At 42.0% G+C, this 21,187-nt stretch overlaps 1 protein-coding gene and 1 non-coding gene across 2 annotated transcripts; one reads left to right on the plus strand and one right to left on the minus strand.

The window, feature by feature from the left end:
• Positions 1-2,650: 2,650 nt before the first annotated feature.
• Positions 2,651-19,960, minus strand: Dck (deoxycytidine kinase). The gene is made up of 7 exons (XM_052198583.1): positions 19,616-19,960; positions 15,359-15,474; positions 12,611-12,804; positions 11,682-11,829; positions 9,012-9,127; positions 7,269-7,359; positions 2,651-4,692 (listed from the first exon to the last, which is right to left on the minus strand). Exons 1-7 carry the CDS (start codon positions 19,704-19,706, stop codon positions 4,666-4,668), a joined length of 783 nt encoding a protein of 260 aa, XP_052054543.1. The 5' UTR covers positions 19,707-19,960; the 3' UTR covers positions 2,651-4,665.
• Positions 8,598-8,669, plus strand: Trnae-cuc (transfer RNA glutamic acid (anticodon CUC)). Its single transcript has one exon. It is a non-coding gene; the product is annotated as a tRNA-Glu (tRNA).
• Positions 19,961-21,187: the final 1,227 nt, after the last annotated feature.

Raw genomic sequence — 21,187 nt, forward strand, 5'->3', positions numbered from 1 at the left:
CTAAACATCCTACCAATGTTTCTTTTTTTCCCCTAGCATATAGCATATAAATTTACATCTCTCTCTCTCTTTAAGATTTATTTATTTTATATATGAGTACACTGTCTCTATCTTCAGACACACCAGAAGAAGGCATCATTTAATTAGTGGATAGCTTTCCTGATGGTTACACCCAAAGTTCTCCTCTGGCCTCCACCCAAACACAAGCATACACTTGAATACACATGCATACATACATACACACACACACACACAGAGAGAGAGAGAGAGACAGAGACAGAGAGAGACAGAGAGAGAGGCTCTACAATGCTGTGGGGGAGGGGAGTAAAACTCATACCCTATTAATCCCATCTATATCCCCACATAAGCTTTCTTAATATTAGGACTATGAAGCTGAAAATGCTTCTGAGTTTTCTCTAATTTTTATGACTTGTTTATTTTTTAAATTTTTATGACTTGTAAATAATACATCGACACTTAATTTTTTAGCAAAAATGTTTACATTCACAAAGCAAGAAATATAATTTTGTTTTGTTTTTTAGGTTTTTTGGATTTGGTTTTTTCAACACAGGGTTTCTCTGTGTAGCCCTGGCTGTCCTGGAACTCACTTAGACCAGGCTGGCCTCAAACTCAGAAATCTGCCTGCCTCTGCCTCCCAGAGTGCTGGGATTACAGGCGTGCGACACCACCGCCCGGCTATAATTTTTTTTTTTTACAATATTAAGATGGAAAGATTTATAGTCAACACAATTCAAATAATAAAAGTAGAGAAAATCATGAACTAATATCCCTTAATAACTTTAAAATTCATCCAATGGAATAGTTGCTAATATACGTTTTTCCTTTATCAGCCCCTGGCATACAGAAAAAGCTTAATGCATACTTGTTAATGAAGAAATCAAATAGCAAATGAATTATTTAATTTTCATACTAAAGGCATCTTCCCAAATATCTCAACCTCTGTAACAACCCTGCTTTCCAGATGTAAGCATGGAGAACAGCTTGCTGAGCCTTTCCTCATGGATTCTCCACACACTCAGCAGGGAGGGGAAGGGAGGAGCAGCAACACTGCATCCACTTAGAAGCACAGGAGAGATCTTGCTGCAGCTCCTCTGAGGCGGGGTCTCACAATACAGCTCAGGCTGGCGTTGAACTCACGACCCTAGTGGCCCATTCCAAGTGACTGGATTACACACAGCTCATTCCTTTTCACCCTCACACAGACTCACTCACTTTCCAGACCCTTCCAACAGTCAACACGTTAAATAAGAAGAAATGAAGATGCTAATATTATCGCTTATTTAGCAGGTTTATCTTGCTTTTCTGACAGGGTCTCACCACACAACCCTAGTCGGTCTGGAACTATCTAGATCATTAGTCTCAAAACTTTTAGCAGCCAACCTCCCTCTGCCTCCCAAGTGCACAGGGTCACAGCCGTGTGCCACTATGTCTCTGAGCACCTTTTAACTGTATTAGATATTTGAACTGTATGGTTTATGGGCTGTTATTTATCATGGTGCTGAGGATTAAACACAGTGAGTTGCACATGTGAGGCAAGTACTATATCTTCATTCCTGTATGGCCCTACTTTAGATCAAGTGTGGGGAGCCTTATTGGGGTGCCGTGGTGCCTGGCAGTAGCCTGACATTGACCAAGGACAAGGGCTTGAGCAGGAATCTGACATTAGGGCATAATAAGGAAGTAGGTTACGACAGAAGCAAGCTTCAGGCGAGATTCTGGGCTTGGACAAGGAAGCAGGCTCAGGTATTTTGGTCATCCTTACAAGTACCCTTGAAACAACTGTCACTGAAGTGATGTGGGACTTTGCCTACTGCCTTGACAATTTTGTGTTTACTGTCTTGCTTATTCCTCATTGTACTACTTTTGACCTTAATTCCTGCATGTTAATTAAATCAGTATAAAAATGGATTGAGAATTATTAAACCCGCCCTTCAGTCTCAGAATTGACTGGGGTCATGCTGCAGTTTTGTCTAATTGTCTCTTTTCAATCCTCACTCCTGCGCTGGAGAACCTGTTGACTGAGCGGGCTTGGTCAATAAAGACACTGGGATCTATATTTGTCCAAGGTAAGAGAACACAAAGCAGTGCCAAAATCTGTAGGCTGCACTGTTGTCTTGGAAACTCACGCACACACTTGCTACTTTTGTAAGGTTCAATATATTAAAGCTAACCTAGGAACTGCTGGCGTGGACCAATGCAAACACAATAGGACAGGGCAGGGTCTGTTTCTTGCTTTTATTGGTGTTTGTACAAAATGATCCCCCACGCTCTAGGCCACATCTGGGCTCTGGTCATGTCTCTTCCATGCAGCAGCCTTTCAATTTGATTTCATCATGTTTGTCAACTTTGCTATTATGTTCTGGAGCACTGTCCTGTTCAGATCACAGGACGCGCGCACGCGTGTATACACACACACACACACAAACACACACACACACACACACACACACACACACACACGCTCGCACGCACGCACGCACACACATCCACCCACACATCCACAACAAACCTGGTATCTTCACAACACTGAAAATGGATCACAGACTTAAGTGGAAAATGCAAAGTCAAAAAATTCCAAGAAGATAACCAGAGGATCCCTGCTTCAAAAAATTTTAAACTCTCCCCCATATGGTTCAAGAAATTTAAATCCATTTATTGACATATATATTTAAGTTGGTAAATTTATTTATATCAAACAAAAACAAAAAAAAACAACATCACAAATATCATAAAACAAGTTATGGTTATGACAGACTTGAAATTGAGTCCTCTTTTCAAAGACAGTACTACTACTGTCCCTGACAACCCACTAAATTATCATCTTTGAACAAGAAACCAGAAATAAAAGCTAAGTTTTAGAAAGAAAAATTATAGCATCAAAACAAATGCAATTCTCTGTTTCAAGAAATTATACATTTTTCTTGATATGAATTAGAATGGTTAATTACTTGGCAAAAACAATGCACATTTTAACTTTAAAAAAACTACAGCAGATAAAAAACAACAATAAAAAATAACTTCGTTAATTATATATAAGCGTACTTTACAACTAAACATGAAAGCAGTTTAGAGATGCGGGCATTATTAATGGGAGCTTGAAGCCTCCCCTATTTGTTAATTTTATTTCCTAGTTCAACAAAATTGTAACATTCCCATGATGCACTATATATAATAAAAAATTGTTTTATCAGTAATTTCTCTGTGACCTCTAAAAAATTGAGAAAATTTCTACAAAGCAAGCAAACTATGAAGCACAGTGTGACCACAGCACTCTTAGAAATATGACTTAAATCTCAGGTCAGCAGACTGCCCAGTAACTTCAGAGAGAACAGGGAAAATGTCTGCCTGAGGGGGGGGCTGAACAGACCAGGAGGCTAAGGCGCTCGCCTGGTCGTCTCAGGGTCTCGCCAAGTACAAAGCTAAAGAGAGACCACTCATTATCATATCCCGATGGGGAAAATAGAAAACCTTAGCATGCTCTATCCTCATTTTACGTGAAAACTAAAAGAAATTTAATTAGGAAATTAAAAGAAAAATAGGAACCTCTTGCATTTCAAGTGATTTCAAAAAAATCAGTCAGATCTGAGCAGTGGAAGTGGGGAGGGAGGCTGAGGTGGGTGGATCTCTGTGAGTTCAAGGCCAGGCCAGCCTGGTCTGCAGAAAGTTTCAGGATTGCTAGGGGTATATAGGGAGACCCTGTCTTTAAAAAAACAAAAACAAAAACCACTTAATTTAAACAAGCATTTTAACTGCAGTCGTTTGAAGCCTTATACTCATGCAATAAACTTCTTAGCTACCTCTTAAATAAAGATTTCTTCGGGTCCAAAATTTCACGTAAATAAAGAGTACTCATCCCAGATGAAGAAACTGATTACAGATGAAAAGGTTTATAACGTAATTACTGAACTGGAAAGTTTAACCCCCTCCTCTACAAACGCACCAGACACAGCAGTAAACATTACTGTGGTGACGCCGAACACATCTCATCCTCAACACTAACTGGAGCAGGAGAGGCACTTGATAAAAACAAAAGGTCAAAGGCTGGGTTCAGTTCTGTAGAGCTTCCATCTTCAGCACTGCCGAAGGGAACAGGAAGCAGACAAAGCAAACACTTTAACACCCCTATTCCCGTGGCTCTCCACACTCCACGTCTCAGCTTGTCCTAGGGACACTGACTCACATAAGACACACATCCTCTACACGTTAACGTTCAAGTGTCCAGTCATGAAATTGGTCGCCACCGAAGCCAGGCTACAGTGACAGAGTGTTAACCCGCCCGCTCAGGATGACAAGGGAGGGCAGAGGGCGGGGCCTGCTAGAACAGTTTACCCACTCACTCACTCACTGCTTCTAGGAAAATCCGCTGTGAGGCATACACACCCGACGTAAAACTGTGGAAGGAAGAACGGAGCGAAGGACGGGAGCGTGGGAAGGAGGGACACAAAGCTTTACATACGGTTACAAATATTAAATAAACTATACATATATATATATATATATAAAGAAAAGGGCTGTTCCCTAAAACAAAGATGGTTTAAAACTTGACTCTTGTAGAGACTTGTATGAATACCCAGCTCCGGCGATGCACAAAACCGAAGGAAGCATCTGGAAACACTGTGTTGCCTGTTGTTGTCACCTGTGCGATCACAAAGTACTCAAAAATTCTTTGACCTGAAGGGAGGAAAAAAACAATACGATTCATTCAACTAATTTGATATCTACTATTCATCTTCAATTAAGAGGACAGAAGAGTTGAACACCCCAACTAATATAAATAACTATCACAATGTCACAGTATTTATTTTCAAAATAAGTACTAAGTATTTCAGTAGTAAGACAAATAGTCTAAAATCGTTAATTTACATTTAAGGCTGAGAAAAGCTTAAAAAGATTGCTACAATTCTAAAAGACCTGTAACACTAGATTCATGGTCTATATGTATATGAATATGTACATTTTAATAAATAACAAATCTATAATATATATATTATATATATATAGCTTTTAATTGATACTTATAAGATATTGAATGGCTTTGCAATTCAAACATTTAAACCTGCAGTATTAAGACTTTTTTTTTAATTTTATATTTCACATAAGAATATACCACAAGCATGCCCCGTGCCAGGAGAAGCCAGCAGAGGGGGTCAGAGTCCCTGAAGCTGGAGTTAGGGCCAGCGGTCAGTCAGCACCCAGGGGCTGGGAAGCCAGGCTGCTGAGGAGGCTCTCTAGCCCCAAGGCATACCGTTCTGGAATGTTAGTGCACTTACAAATCCGTGTGCGTCCTGAATAAACCCAGCCAGCAGATACACACCACAGCGCAGGACCCTCCTTCTCCACTCTAGACTATAAAATTCTCCTTAGAAGGTAAAGGATACTCCCCCAGATTCCATGATTATTAACTTTAAAAAGAATAATGTGAAATGATTCAAGGTCAAAGAAAGTAAAGTGTTTATTTAAAGCTAAAAGATGTGGTGCTGGAGAGATGGGTTGGTGTTCTAAGAGAACTTGCTGATTTTGCAGGGGACCCAGGTTTGACCCCCAGCACCCATGTGACCGCTGGCAGCCACCTGTGCCTCCTGTGCCTCCAGGGGACCTGGCACCTTATCCTGGCGCCCTGGAGCACTGCGTACATGTGCTATATGCACATACTTGCACACACACATTAAAAAGTAAATTTAATTTTAATAGGGACTAAAGTGATTGCTCAGTGGTTAACAGCTGCTCTTCCAAAGGTCCTGGTTCAATTCCCACACCTACACGGCAGCTCACAACCATCCGTAACTATACTCCCATGAGACCCAATGTCCTCTTTTAGTATGCAGACATACATAAAGGCAATACACCAATTTACATACAAGAAATAAATAAATGTTTTTTGAAAATTTAAACTAATAAAAATTAAGAAAACGGTTTTACAGGTTTGGTTAAATTGATACTTGGTGTTTTCACAACTGCTATTAATTTTATTTTAATAGTATCATATGTTAATTATACCTTAGGTTTTAATATCATAAATAGTAAGAGACTTGAATTTTCCACATATGTATTATTTTATATGATGAACCAATCAAATATATAAAGGATTTTAAATATTGAGGCTTTCAATTTTTTGAGAGTCAAGATTTTGTGACAGCAAACAGCTTGACAGTCCATGAGGAGAACAAGCAATCAAAGAGGAACAACAAAAACAGCCTCTAAGTTTCTTTCAAAACTAATTATGCAGTTTTCTTTAAACACAAAATCACTAAATTAATTCATGTGGATTAGGATATTTATTATACAATTCTTATTACCACCTTAAAGTGTATCAGTAGGTCTCTCCTTTGTATGTATAAATGACATTATTCACAATTCTCAACTCTCTGAGGATTAAATTAATCTTTGTTAATGCAATGACTCAATTATTAGAATAAGGCCGATTCATCCTTAATGTGGTCTCTAGCAAAGATTTAAAGTAGCGTTTCCTAATCTCCAAACGTCAGCTAAAACTGCTATCCTACAACTTGAAGTATCAGTCATACTGAGTTCCTTGAAAAAGATAAACTAAGCAATTTATACTAAAAAACGTCTACATGTTGGTGAGGTGTGAAGTAAAAACAGAGAGAAAGCAGGAGAACGGATGAGGAAAGGCATAATGCTGCAGTTACTCCTGTCTTCCAGAAGAAAGGTAAAGTTATGTTAGCTCAGGTCAGAGCTAGAACTCAAAGCCAGAACTCAATCTACAAATTTTAAATTTCTTAATGTAATTGCCCCTTTCTTTTCTTTGGTTCATGTATGTGTGGTGTGGTTTGTGTACGATGTGCATGTGGTGTGCATGTGCGGTGTGTGTATATGAATTGGACATGTGTATGTGTGAGTGTACAAGTTTGTGTGTGTCTCTCTCTGTATGTACATGTGTTATGTGTGTATGTTACGTGTGAGTGTTGTACAAATGTCTGTATGTGTATGTGAGAGCATCTTACCCATGTGAGTGTATGAGTGTATATGTGTGTCTTTCTGTGTGTGTGTGTGTGTGTGTGTGTGTGAGAGAGAGAGAGAGAGAGAGAGAGAGAGAGAGAGAGAGAGAGACCTTGGGGCTCAAACCTAGGGCCTCAAAAATGTCTGGAAGCACTCTGCCCACAAGCTACACCCCCAATCCTCTCAATGCAATTTTATTGACGCCTTTCTGTAAGAAGCTGTTTTCACAAATCAATAGGATTGTCTTGGACAAGACAAAACAAATACTAGTTTTTTTCCAAGCCCACCTTTTCAACCAGACTTTCATGTTTGTCTTTAAAGTCTTCATTAACATCCAGTGTGAGGATCGGCACCTCTTGGAGATAATCAAAGTTGGTTCTGTTTAAAAAGATGAACAAAATCAGGAAAGCACTAAATCAAGAATAAATAAGAAAAATTCCTACTACTCATAACTCAAAATATTGTCAACCATTTAGGTTAACTACAGGGATGCGGCTGGTGGTCTCCTCCTTAGATGTAGCTGTACAATAATCTGTTACAGAATATATAAAGCTAGGCATTATGATACGTCATTTCTCAAAAGCAAAAAAACGAGAAGGAGGTTTTATGTTTCAAGATGAGGAAGCTACCCATATAGTTTAGTTGAAGAGCAGTTGCCTAGCATGTCCCAAGCAGTGGGCTCCATTCCAATATTACCAAATAACAGAAGAAACCTAAACCCAGAAAAGCCATTCAGAGCCCCGTGGTCTATGCAGTTCAGTTACATGCTGTCTAAGAGCTGACTTGGACAAAGTTCATGCCATCAACCAGGCTGCGCTGTACGTGTTCTCAAGAACGACTGAAAACACGAGCTTAAAACATGTCCCAGAAGCTCCCTTGCCCATGTGGTGGGATGCCTCCCAGGGCCTCCAGTGAGGCTGAAATCACGGGTAGCATGCACTTCCTATACACTCTGGGTTTTTCTTACATGTACATACATATACAAATTCAATGTACTTTAAACTTTACTTTAAAACTGCCTTTTCCTAGCCAGGCCGTGGTCCAGCCTGGTCTACAGAGTGAGTTCCAAAAAGGCCAAGGCTGTATGGAGAAACCCTGGCTCGAAAAACCAAACCAAATCAAACAAACAAACAAAGACCCCTGCGTTTCCCTTCCCTCGTGCTGCGAACCCCCCCCCCCCCCTTTCTCCTCAAAGCACACTGCAGCTCTGTCTCTCTGGCACAAGGTTGCCAGCATCCCCCCCCCCCCACCTCTAAAATTTCAGAGCCATTCCTAAAGTGAGGGATTATGACATTTACTAATGACTACAGAGTACTTCCTGGATCCGCCAAGAAAAGCAGGACAGAAGGACCACATAAGGACATAAGGGCAGCCTCAAGCTCCCAGAAAACAGACTGCAGACACGCACAATCAGATCAGCAAACCATCTTAAGTTATGAAGTCTTCCTGAATTTCACATTCAATACTTTTAGATGACCACTAATAATCTATAACTGGAAGTATAAAAATAAAAACAGTATATAACATCAGGCTATGCCACCTTAAACTATTTCTGAATCTATCTTAATGTACACAGATAGTCTTTCTTTATCATTTAAAGACAGTTACACTCCCACTCCCTGGTGGTCTAGTGGTTAGGATTTGGTGCTCTCATCACCGCGGCCTGGGTTCGATTCCCGATCAGGGAAACCTCTCTTCTGGACTGGAGAGATGGCTCAGTGGTTAAGAGCACTGACTGCTTTTCCAAAGGTCCTGAGATCAAATCCCAGCAACCACATGGTGGCTCACAACCATCTGTAATGAGATCTGACGCCCTCTTCTGGGTGTCCAAAGACAGCTTCAGTGTACATATAATAAATAAATAAGTCTTTAAAAAAAAAAAAAAAAAAAAAAAAGAAGACAGTTACAAAGTCTTCAAAAGGTGTCTTGGGAAAATGGGCAGCTGCACCTGTACATGTCGTGCTCGTGTCTAGACTAACGTTTGGTAGAGAGAGTCACAGTGAGCGGCAAACTGCGTGAGAGCCTCTTACTTCAGAGTCCGGTGAAGGAGCCAGCTTTCGTGTTTATAGTGAAGTTTCTCTAAATATTCAAGAGGAATGCCTTGTTCTTCATTTCTTCCCCGTATATGTATTCTGTTTAAGCATTTCTAAAAGCAAGACATAAGAAAAAAAATCAAGTAACTATTTGTGTCTGCTGCTATTAAAATGTTATCTCCTGGTGCCTTTTCCATTAGCCAAAAACCTGTATTTACTGCTTCTAAAAAACTGAAATACCTAATTTTTCTCTGTAAGTAGTTATTTTAGCCAGATGATAGTTCTAAAGTAAGCAGAAAAACAAATCAGTAATCACCCGCAAAATACACTACACTAATTTAAGTATGATAAAAGAGTATGGGTGGGGGAGTCAATAGTTCATTAAATATTTACCTAATTTTTGTTTTATAAAGTAACTTAAAGTGTGTCAATCTATCCATCCTAACCGGGTGCTAAGCACGCGTGTCAGGTCTGGTTTTCTGTCCTCCATCCCGAGAGTGGCTGTCACTGGGTGGAACTCTAGACCGCCATGACCTTTGAGCACAGGGTGTTTTATACCCGCCCGCCCGCTGTTTGTATTCCTGAGCAAGCCGGTACCAGGCACTTCGGCTTCCAGCACTTGAAACATGGTGAGTATGGTGACCCAGGAACAGAATTTTCGAACTTTACATGAAATTTTAATAATCATAAGCTTCAATAGCCACATTACACCACGGTATTCTAATCTAAAAGCAAACAAACAAGTGAAATGTCATACACTCGGTGAATGCTCACAGACACTCGGGTGTCAGATCCTCCATACTGTGCTCTCTAGTGAAGAGCCCGTCTACAATGTACAAGGTCCTGGGTTCAATCCCCAGCCATGCAGAAAGGACGGGGAAAAATGGATCTCTACGAAATAACATTCACGAGTTACAGCAGCACATGACCTGGGCCACAATCTGCTATGAATCCTTTTGTAATAATCTTTAACTAAAAGACACAAATGAGGCAGGTACAGTGGCATATCTGTAACCCCAGGACGCAGAGGCAGGAAGATCTCTATGACTTAGAGGTCAGCCCAGTTTACAGAGAAAGTTCCAGGGCAGCCAGGACTACATAGAGCTTGTCTCCAAAACAAAACACACAAAAGATATCATAAATGAGAGGATACAGCTCAGTCAGTAAGGTGTTACCACACACGCAGGAGGACCAACCATTAGAGTCCCAGGACACAAAAAATCTAGAAGGTGGTTAGAAGCAGGCACATCCTCAGGGCTTGCTGGCCTGCCATTCTAGCCAACCAGTGAGCTTCCAGTTCAGAGGCCTTGCCTCAAAAAACAAAATGCTGACACAGAGAGAAACAGTCTTCTCCAGGGATAAGCCCCATGACAGGTTGTCCAATCCCCAGCAGCCCTAAACACATAGTCATAGGAAGGACAACACTGAAGACAGTCAACACACTGTATTTAATATATATTATTATTTGTATATATTTATGTATATATATTATAATTAATATATAATTATGTATTATATAACAATAATAATTAAAGAATTAGGAGGACAGGATTTTGAAAGTGAGAACATGGTAGGAGAGAAGGGAAGCAGGAAAGGATAGAAGTAAGAGTAGGTCTACCTGACCTGACTTTTCTGGATTCATTATACATAGAGCAGGAATTTACCTAATACAAGGGCTATTTCTAGGGGATCTCCCTTAGCTGAAAACGACAAGATCTCTAAGTCTCTTCACAAGTGTGTCACTTGTACTAAGTCAACTACAAGTAACTATAAAATGTTTCTTAAACTGAACCTCAACAGTTACGATATTCATAAAGCAAGTACTTATTGTTTCCATTGTGTCTCCAGACCTACTGGGCCTAAGAATCCAAAAACAGCTACAACACATATTCCAAGTTCCATTTCATTAGCCAGTGTTTTGCAAGTTGCTTCAGCAAGTTTCTTATTCTAGCTCTGATGGAATATGAGAATCTGAGTAAGTTAGGAATCAAGACAAAAAATAAAAGAGGACTGGGTGAAGACCAAACTTGCCACATCTTAGATTTCTAGGTCGTGGAGAAATCTTGCAGATGAGGAGCTAGAGGGTTTGTTCGTTTGTTTGTTTGTTTATTTACCTACTTACTTACTTTACATTCAGCTCACTGCCCCCATCCTGGACACACTCTCCCACAATCCCCCATCCCACCCCTTCTCCTCTGAGCAGGTGGTGGACCCCTGGCTATCCCCCCACCCTAGTACTTCAAGTCTCTGTGAGGGTAGGTGCTTTCTCTCACACTGAGGCCAGACAAGGCAGGCCAGCTAGAACATATGCCACGTACAGGGCCCGCATGAAGACCAAGCTGCACATCGCTACATACAGAGGGAAGGCCTTCATGTATCTGAGTGCTCGGCTGCATGTACATGTGGCCATCCCATGTATGTAGTCCCCACAGAGGCCAGAAAAGGCTGTCAAATTCCCTAGCACTAGAGTTACAAGTGATTGTGGGCCACCATGTGGAATCTGAGACTTGAACTTGGGTCCTCCGGAAGAGCAGTTGGTTCTCTCAACCACTAAGATATCTCTCCATCTAAGAAGTGGGTTTTAAATTGTTATTACTGCAACCCTCTTGTGATTCCTGATATTACTTTAAGATTTCAACGGCTCAAGCAAATGTTTATTGGTCGTACCTCTGGAGTAGCTCGAAGATAAATTATCCCATCCAATTCCAGGCTTTGGCCAAACTGGCCATTCATCCAGTCATGCCAGTCTTGATATATTGTCCACTCTGTTTCATTCATGCAGTCAGATTCATACAAATTAGATGCGAAAATATACCTGGAAGAGAATCTTTGTCAGCATGTACATCCTTTCAAACACAGACCCAGGAAACAGAAGAGAGCATGGGTATAAACACACTCATAAATTCTGTAGCCTTGTGTGCCTTGGAAACCACACACAGAATGTCTTCCCAAGTACAGGGGGCGTGCTCTATGCCGGTAGCCCTCACATGCTGGCTAGGGATCCCCGGAGGGGCCAGCTCCTTCCAGTTCTGAGGTGCTGGCTTGCCGCACACATTTCTATACTTCCTCAAAACACATATATACATATACATAAATATACAAGCATGGATGAATGCCCACAGTTAAGTCAACCTTAATTTCTAATAACATATGTACCAAAGGACAAAATTTTTTGGATACTCACAATTAAAGGAAAGGGGTCCATAGATCAAAAACTTTATAAGCCCCTATTCTAAGATAGTTTTGGAGGTTAAAAAAAAAGTCCTGGCATAAAAAGAGTAGTGCTAAGACACCTTTAGACATGTTCAATTTTTATCTTTTTCTAGCAGAAAGTCTAGGAGTAAATCCAGATATAATCAGGATTTTAAAGGGTTGGAAGGAAAGAAAGAAGTTCTTTAGAAATTCAAATTATATGACCATCTTATTCTCTAGTCCCTGTCCTAATGTCATTAGCTACTTGTTGCTAAAGGCATTTTTAAATGTCATTTTCTATCTAAAACCTCCAGCTCAGCCTCTAATTTGATTACCAGGAAATGAAAAAAAGGAAATTGTCTAGTTCTAAACTCCCAAGAGCCAAATATAAACCATTTGCATACCTGTCACTATACACAGATCGTTCAAAAAATAATACAGGTTTCTCGGCGTCCTTGAGCCTGCCATTGAGAGAGGCCAGCTGCGCCCGGATGCGGCTGAGGCAGGCGTAGGACTGGAAGGTGAAGGACCACCGCTCAGGTTTCTCATACATCATCTGCAGCACATTCCCACCACTCTTCTGAGACGTCGTCAATTCCTATTTTAAATTGTCAAAACAAACAAACCAACAAAAGCCAATATAATTGCCAATAGAGTTACTTTAGCTGTTTTGTTTTGTGTTTTTAGAGAGGCCTCTGTTCTGGAACTCACAGGCCTCCATCCACCCACCGCTGCCTCCCGAGTGCTGGGATTAAAGGCCTGTACCACTGTGCCCAGGTATTTTAACTTTTTAAGAGGTTCAAGAGAGAAATGTGGGGAGGGAGAGTGCTGGGAAGATGCCTCTGTGGTTAAGAGCACTAGCTCTTATCACAGAGGGCACAGGTTTGGTTCCCTGTATCCATGTGGTGGCTAAAAACTGTAATTAGAAGCCAGGTGATGGAAGAGCAGGTCTTTAATCCCAGAGGCAGGAGGATGTAGAGTTCAAGGCCAGCCTGGTTTACAGTTCCAGGACAGCCAGGGCTACACAGACCAGTTTTCGGGGAAGGGGTGGGGAGGAGAAAAAGAAAACCTTAATTCCAATTCCAGAAAATCTAACACCCTCAATTTTACCAGAACGTAAGGAATGAGGAAGGAAACCTTCTTTTGACACTAGTAGTAACAGAGCATTCCCGCCATTAAATGGATAGGGGGAAAAAACCCACTAGAACAAAAGAAGCTAAGCATGAAAGAGAGGAGAGGCGCCGATGACCAAGTCCTTCCAGCTCTATAACCTCCAAGAAGCAAAATAAAAGCCATTTTTATTGGAGGACTGGCCACTCAGGTCTCCAAACAACCCACTTCTCAGTGCTGACAGTATCCTAAAAGAGCTGAGACTTAAACACTGCAAGATTCACATTATAACTACAAAAATCAGGTCTTGAATGACTTGAAGAAAGGCTCCAAAGAAGAACAAAACCCATTTCATTTTTGGGATACTGGGCTCAAACCCAAGGCCTCGAGCACGCTAGGGAACATAACCTATTACTCGGCTACATCCCAGCCCTTAAGTCCCCACTTTTTTGGGGTGGGGTGGGGTGGGGAGGGGAGACAATATCCAAAAATACAGAGAAGCCATTACCTACTTAATGATTCATACTTCACATTATCCATAAATCCTGCCTCCCACACTTTCTGAACCCCACTTAAAGTACAGAAGATCAAGGCCTTCAACGCATGCATAAAAATTTAAGAAAATGGGTTCTATATGGGGAAGTCTTTTTATAATTCAGTGCCTGAAATTCAAAGAAATTAGGATATATTTTAGTTGTGTTCCCCACCCCAGCCTAAAGTTAACTATGCTTTGCAAATAAAATTGTGAGAAATATTTTTAATTATCAAAACCTTAATCCAAAAAAAAAGAAAAAAAAAAACACACCACCAAAAAAACGTTACATATATCCCTGTGTAGGTTAGTTTTATGTCAAGTTTACACAAAATACAAGTCATCTGAGGGGGGGACCTCAATTGAGAAAAAAATGCCTCCAAGAGACCTGGCTGCAGGCAAGCCTGGAGGGCATTGTCTTAATTAACGGTTGAGGGTGGGGCCATCCCTGGTCAGGCGGTAAGCAGTACCTTCCAAAGGCTCAGAGGATCAGCTCCAGCCCCAGGGTGCTGCCCAGCCCAAGCTCCTTGGAGCTCCTTCCCAGCTCCTTCCCGTCCTGATTTTCTTAGATAAAGAACCCTGATGAGGAAGTGTAAGCAAAATAAGCCTGCTCCTCCCCAAGTTGTTCCCGGACGTGTTGTTTCCTGACAGCAAAGGTAAAACCCTAGTTAAGACACTCCACAAGGCTACACAGAGTTTCTTGCTGATTTGACTAACATTTTAAATATCCAATAATCCCCAGAAACCCTCACATTAATAGCTGTACTTTTTTCCAACTTGTTTTAGACTGAACAAGTTTCCTTTTTCTCTAACTTCAATTTCATTTCTCCAGAAATAAGAACTAGCAACCATTATCACACACAACCATAACTTCCGCTATGATTAAATAAATGGAACTTAACTCTTTTTATTTCCTTATTTGCAATGCCGTATTGAAAAGGGTTAGTAAAAGGAAAACAGGTTCAAAATGAGATTTTGTGGAGAATGATGGTATAGCACCAAGAAATGAGAGATAAATGGGTTTCCACGCTACAAAGGACTGAAAAGATTAATAAAATCCAGCTACTGGAGGCTTTGGGTTTTCTTATTTGCTTTCATCTAAAATGTAAAAAAAAAAAAATAAATAAATCAAAATTTTATTTTGTAATTAGGTTTTAAAATTATTTCAAGTTTTTAAACTTTTAAAAACCTTTTAAACTTATATATAACAACACATAAATCTTAAGATGCAGAGCTCACTAAATCTTTGCACATCCAACTAGACATAAAAGTATTAATGGAAAGGTGTAAGGGGGACGGGGTACTGTCCAAGAGACACAATACACTGCTTCTTTAACCTATAGAATTTTAACTTTTTATTTTAATGTATGGATGTCCTTGGTGGCCATGGAGACCAGGGGAGGGCATCAGAACCCCAGAACTGGAGTTGTGGCTGGTTAGGAGCTGCTCCATGGGCCCTACAGAGCAGCGGTGCTGAGCCAGCCCCAGCCCCCTAAGTTGTCTGGCATACCTCAAATTCGTCTTGAGTACTCTGCACATTGCACCACCGGGCGACAGGCTCCGGAACCACTTCCCAATCCTCACAGACTTGCTTTAGGATATTCACAAACGTTGACTTTCCGGCAGCTGTCATGGAAGAGAAAGACAAGATTAAGAGAAGTTGTTAAAAAAGCAACATACAACCAAAGGCCATCAGTTTTTACAAGACTAATTCTGAACAATACATACACAGAAACACTGAGCCCTTTCTCTTCCATATCTTTAAAACTTAATGACTGTCTCTAGACAATTGTGCGGAACAAATTTGTTATTACTTTAGTTTACCTAAGGCAAGGAACAGATGAATTAAAAACAAATTTCACCCCGTCCACCCAGGCTTCTGTATTTTCAGACAGTCCTTTCTACTACCGAACTCTGCTTTCTCAGTTCTGACCCTAGCACTCAGCAGGCTAAATAAAAGGATTCTGAATGCCAGGCCAGCCTGGGCTACTTAGTGAGACACTATCTCTAAAAACAAATACAGTGTAACAACACACACCCATAAAGCCAAGAACTTGGAAGGCTTAGGCAGCAGGATTGCTATGAAATGAAGTTCAAACTGGTCTACATAGTGAGTGCTAAGCCAGCCTATACTATAGAGCAAGACCATGCCACCCTACCCCAACAAAAATAACACCATTTTTTTTTAAAGAAGAGGGGGAAAGGAAACTAGAGACCCTAATACAAAAAAAAAAAAAAAGTACCAAGAAGCCAGGTGTGGTATATGCTTTTGATCCCAACACTTGGGAGGCAGAAGCAGGCGAATCTCCTGGTTTACAGAGTGAATTCCAGGACTACTAGGGTTACACAGAGTAACCCTGCCTCAAAAAACAAAAATAATATAATAATAATAATAGACCAATTAATAAATACCTATAAAGTCAATGTGGTGATGACCCCAATGCTTAAGAGCTTTTCCTAGGAGCAAAAGCTGTAGAAAACCTGCCTCATTTTTACGGTTTTGCGCTCTCTACCAGACCACTTTAAAGAACGAAAGGGCATGTTTTATTTTTTACTTTTCCTAATTGCTCACTAATTTCTGCGATGTCTAGGGAATAAAAAAACAAAAAGAGCTTATGTAATATAGCATGTAATCAGGACATGCTATACTCACTGTTTTCTATCAGTGAGTCTGGACTTTGGGTCTTAGGAGGAAGTGACAGCATTTCTAATGAGCACCACACCCTTTCTATCAGAGGTCACCAAATGTGGTTATACAAGGCATTACCAGCCAGTATCCTGTTCTTCCTCTACCTCTTACTACACACACACACACACACACACACACAACTACATAGCTTCAATATATTTGTCAAGTGTCTTCTTCTTTATAAAATGGACTTCTTAAGGTTGGCACAAAAGAACTACCCTTGACTTGAAAAGTATGCCCAAGCCTCCAGCATTATACCAGACTCCTGCCCAGAGCAGAAAAAAGGGAGATCCGTACGGTGACAGGGCAGCACAACCTGAGTGCATTAAATATAAAACAGAGAAGTAAATGTAAAGATGAACTGGGTGGCTACTGAGTTTGTGGAGAGAACCCTGGTGACTGATCAGTTGGGAGACAGTACTGCATCTAGAAGAATGGCTGAGATGAGCATCCGCTCATTGGACTGGGCCAAAAAGAGAACCTGACACTCAGGGTACACGAGAAACACACTCCAGGATCTCAAACTAGTCAAGAGTCCAAAAGCACTTAAGGCTAACACATCAAGACTGCTTCCAGCAGTAATTACAATCACCAAAGTCTCACACAGTCAGACTTTAGAGCTGTAAATGTTGTTTTACTTCAAGCTGAGGAAACCATACACTGTCAGTTGCAGTTCCCACATAGTCACTGCCAGCTCCTCCTTAACTTTTTGGAAGGAGATCAGAGCTGGAAAAAGAGCTAATAAACTAACATTCCACGAAGGTGGAAGACAACAAGAACACCAGTGAATAGTTCTCAAGGCACGGGAAGAGAGGTGGTACGAAAATCTTTGATCTCAAGCACTCAAAAGCAAGTAGAACTCTGTGAGTCTGGGGCCAGGTTGGTCTACACATCAAGTTCCAAGCCAGTCAGAACCACAAGGCGAAACCCTGTCTCAGACAAAACACAAACAACAACTAGAAAGTCATGGTTAACTCACAGAGTCCCTAATGTCAAACAAGCCTTCAGCATTCTAAAAGTCACTCTGAACACACTAAAATGAGCCTCCACAAATCTAACCTACGGAACAGCTCAGTAACACAGGACACGAGAAAACAGGTCACATAACCACGTAACTACAAACGACCAAGCAAACTGCAAATTTTAGGAAGAATTTAAGAATTACGAACTAGTCTTCGCAAACACAATCTTTACAGTGATAGGTTATTTGGACCTGACAGATGAGGTAAGATGATGTAAAACAACTGTACAGGAGCAGTAGGCAGTGACCAGGCTCCCCGCGGGAAAAGGAACGCTTAATCTAAATGACACTCCCTCCAATAGACCTGCACATCCAGTGCTTGCCAAAGCTTCCGAATTCTTTTTTGGTCAGTCAAAGATCTCGATGCTTAAAGGGAAACCTCAACTTGTAACTGCTAGTAAGTAGTTTTTCCTAATAACGTGCAAATGCAGGCTACTATTTAACGTACAGTTCTTTCCAGCCCAGTAGGGAGGTCAGTGAGGGGTGTTAGGGATGGATGGCACAACTGGATCTGTGTGTGCAAAGACAGCTCTGGAAGCAGAGAAGCAGGAAATGGAGCGACCACTCACAAACGTTTCCAGTGCTGGGAGGATGAAAGGAGCATGAAGGGAAGGAGACAGCGGACTAGATGTATGTTACCTACCTGAGTGCGAGAGAAGGGAGATAACACATTACGTCTGTCCATTGGAATTTACCCCAAAGATGACTTTACTGAGTGCTTTCTCCCATCATTCCTACAGTCATTTTTATCCACTAAGACTCTCTGAAGATTCTTACTAATAAACATGACATCTCAAAGAACATATAAGTGATGAGGCTCTCTTCCACTGACGTGCATTGTAAGTGTGGGGCAAGGAAAATATGCCTTCTCTGTGTCTCAGCTCATGAGCTTCCCTCTGCTTTCCTTCTCGAAGAGATGGTGCTTTGAAGATGGTAAAACTGAAAACATCTGCTGCATACATGAATAGTCAGAACTCAATCTGCAACCCAAAGCCTAACAGCTGTACCAAAACAGGAAACGTCGGTTGGTTTCCAGTGGTAGGAAATGTTAAAGAATGGGAAATTCATCCTCACCTTGCAAAAATGACATGCACAGTATAGCTTACCCTTTGTAAGGTTAAGGACAGAAACTGTAACAGTCTTTGAGCCAAAACCCAGTGCATACCAGTAAGCGGGAAAGGGAGTAAAAAATTGTGCACTATCAAACTCATGAAAACCTGTTTTCCTTCGGGGGGGGGCGGGGGGAACCACCTGTTTTCCTCATATACCTAGCATAGTGTTAGGTATTGCTACAAACGCCATCCCAAATGTCGACAACAGAAAAAGATGTGGTATATACCATTCATTGTAATATTACTTTTTTTTTAAGTATTACACTGGGCCAGGTGTGGTGATGTACTCTTTTAATTCCAGCACTCGGGAGGCAAAGGCAGGCGAATATCTTTAGAGTTCAAGGCCAGCCTGGTCTACATAGTGAGTTCCAAGACAAGCTGGTCTGAAAAGAGCGGCAGTCTCAAAAATAAAAAAAAACAAAACAAAACAAAAAACAAAGTTCTACAGAAATAAGCATCATGGGTGAAGTCTTAAGGCACTCTAGTATACTAAACAAGACACAGAAAACCAGACGCTCTGGTTTCGCTTAGGACATTGTGGGAAAACAGAACTGGCAGAGGTTAAAAAAAGAAGCATGTCAGGGCTTGTAAGGGGATGGGAAGAGAAAAAGAGCTGACTACAAAGAAGCACAAAGGAACTGGAGATGTACTTGATAAAAAAACGGTCTCAATTTTGCGGTAAAACCGCAAGTCAGTGAAGCCTACCGGAAGATCAAACCTAAAATGGGCTTCACTTACCTAAGTTACATCACAAGAAAAACAGCACCCCCAACCGCGCCCCGAACCCTGGCGTTTATAAGTTCCCAACAAAGGGTGCGCTGGTCCAAAGCGCGCCTCCCAAAGCCCCGGGGGCGCAGGGCCAGACGTCTAAGCCACAGCGCCGGCGCGAGCGGGGCGGCGGAGAGGGGTCGCCTCGGCACCAGCACCGCACCGGGGGCACCTTACCGATGTTCCCCTCGATGGAGATCTTCTTGATGCGGGTGCCCTCAGAGCTGGTAGAGGGAGAAGGGCAGAACCTCTTGGGTGGGGTGGCCATGCCTAGCTCCAGACGGCTCGCGCGCGGGACTTGCAGGAACGCGGTACCGATAGCTCGGGGTTGCAGCGTCAATCTCGCGCCGGCGGGACCCGCACTTTGACTTTGGCGCGCGGAGACGCAGGCGACTGGGCGGGCCTGTGGAGGACCCCGCCCTGACGGCCTGGACGGCCCCAACTCCCACTTTACACGCCTCGCCCTCGCGCAATCTGCAAGTGTGTGGTTCCTCCCGGCGAGCGAGGGGCCCCGGGAGCGGAGGGCAGTGGGCGGGGCTTGCGAGAACCCAGAGAGAGCAGGGCGACTGACCATGCGCGAAGAGCCTTGAGCCAGAGGGGCGGGGCTTACGGAACGAGCAGTGGGAGGGCTTGGGGGCGGGACTTGCGCAATGAGCTCATTTGAGGGCAGGGGCGGAGCTTGTGCCTTAAGTGGCAGGAGAGCGGGGGCGGGCCTTGCGCAATGAGCTCATTTGAGGGCAGGGGCGGGGCTTGAGCGAAGCGCTCACCGAGAATACGGTTAGGTTTTGCAGGACAAGTCCTTTGGGATCCAGTCCAGCTTCGTGGTTTGAACTTTTCCGGGAAGAAAAGTAGGAAGTAGTAATTTCAAACTAAAAGCCTCAGTAGGTATCCGAGCTACGTGTAGCGGTCCGTCACTCGTTAACCAGCGTTCTAGTGTTATCCACCTATGGCCGGAATAACAGGAGGTGCCGGAATGACGGGAAAGAGGGAGTGGCTACTGGTTTAAAGTCTGGGACCACAGGTGAAACACAAGCATCATGCCACCCAAGGTCTCCGCTTTAATTTGCAGGCTACGCTGTGCTGTTTATAAAGTTGCCTAACACTAAGTATGTATGTTTCTCAGCAGCATGGCTGTGACTTAACATTGCATGTCCATCGCCTAACACGTAATTAATGTTTAAAGTCATATACGTATGTTTATATATAGAGATGTACTCCGCATACACACACATACAAACAGCATTCTGCTAGATTGAGCTAGGTGCAATTTAATCAGGGTATAGACTGGTAAAAAGATTACCCAATCTGGAAGTCAGATTCAAATTTTCTACAATTATCTATCATTTATCTATTTACAAATTATCTATCATTTGACCTAAAATATGTTCTAAAAATGGGCCTAGCAGCGGAGCTCTGACGACTTTTACAAAGAGCAGAAATTAAAGTGAGTCAGTGGATTGATTAGACTTCAGGCCCACTCCATGAGATGTAGTGCATACCTGACACTGCTCAGGTGGCAAGCCAAATACTGTTGTTCCAAAGTAATCAACAAGAATGATGCCTAATGATGCTTTCCTATGCCCGAGGTCAATATCTCATTTAGCCAGAATCAGAGGAGCTTCCTCCTGCAGAGCATGGGAACAAAACCAGAAGGAACCCACATAGGAACACAGTGCAGAGTGAGAGAGAGCTTGGAATACGCAGCTTTAAATGGGATGTCTCCAGCAAACCCACCTTCTCAGGGCTCTG

Source organism: Apodemus sylvaticus, chromosome 11, assembly GCF_947179515.1.
Source record: "Apodemus sylvaticus chromosome 11, mApoSyl1.1, whole genome shotgun sequence".
Lineage (NCBI taxonomy): Eukaryota > Metazoa > Chordata > Mammalia > Rodentia > Muridae > Apodemus > Apodemus sylvaticus.

Coding starts and splice junctions, on each gene's coding strand:
- Dck (XM_052198583.1), bottom strand. CDS start 19,706: ATGGCCACCCCACCCAAGAGGTTCTGCCCTTCTCCCTCTACCAGCTCT. Junction 11,830..12,610: donor CGATCTGTGTATAGTGACAG/GTATGCAAATGG, acceptor ATTCTCTTCCAG/GTATATTTTCGCATCTAATT. Junction 9,128..11,681: donor ATCTTCGAGCTACTCCAGAG/GTACGACCAATA, acceptor TCTTGCTTTTAG/AAATGCTTAAACAGAATACA.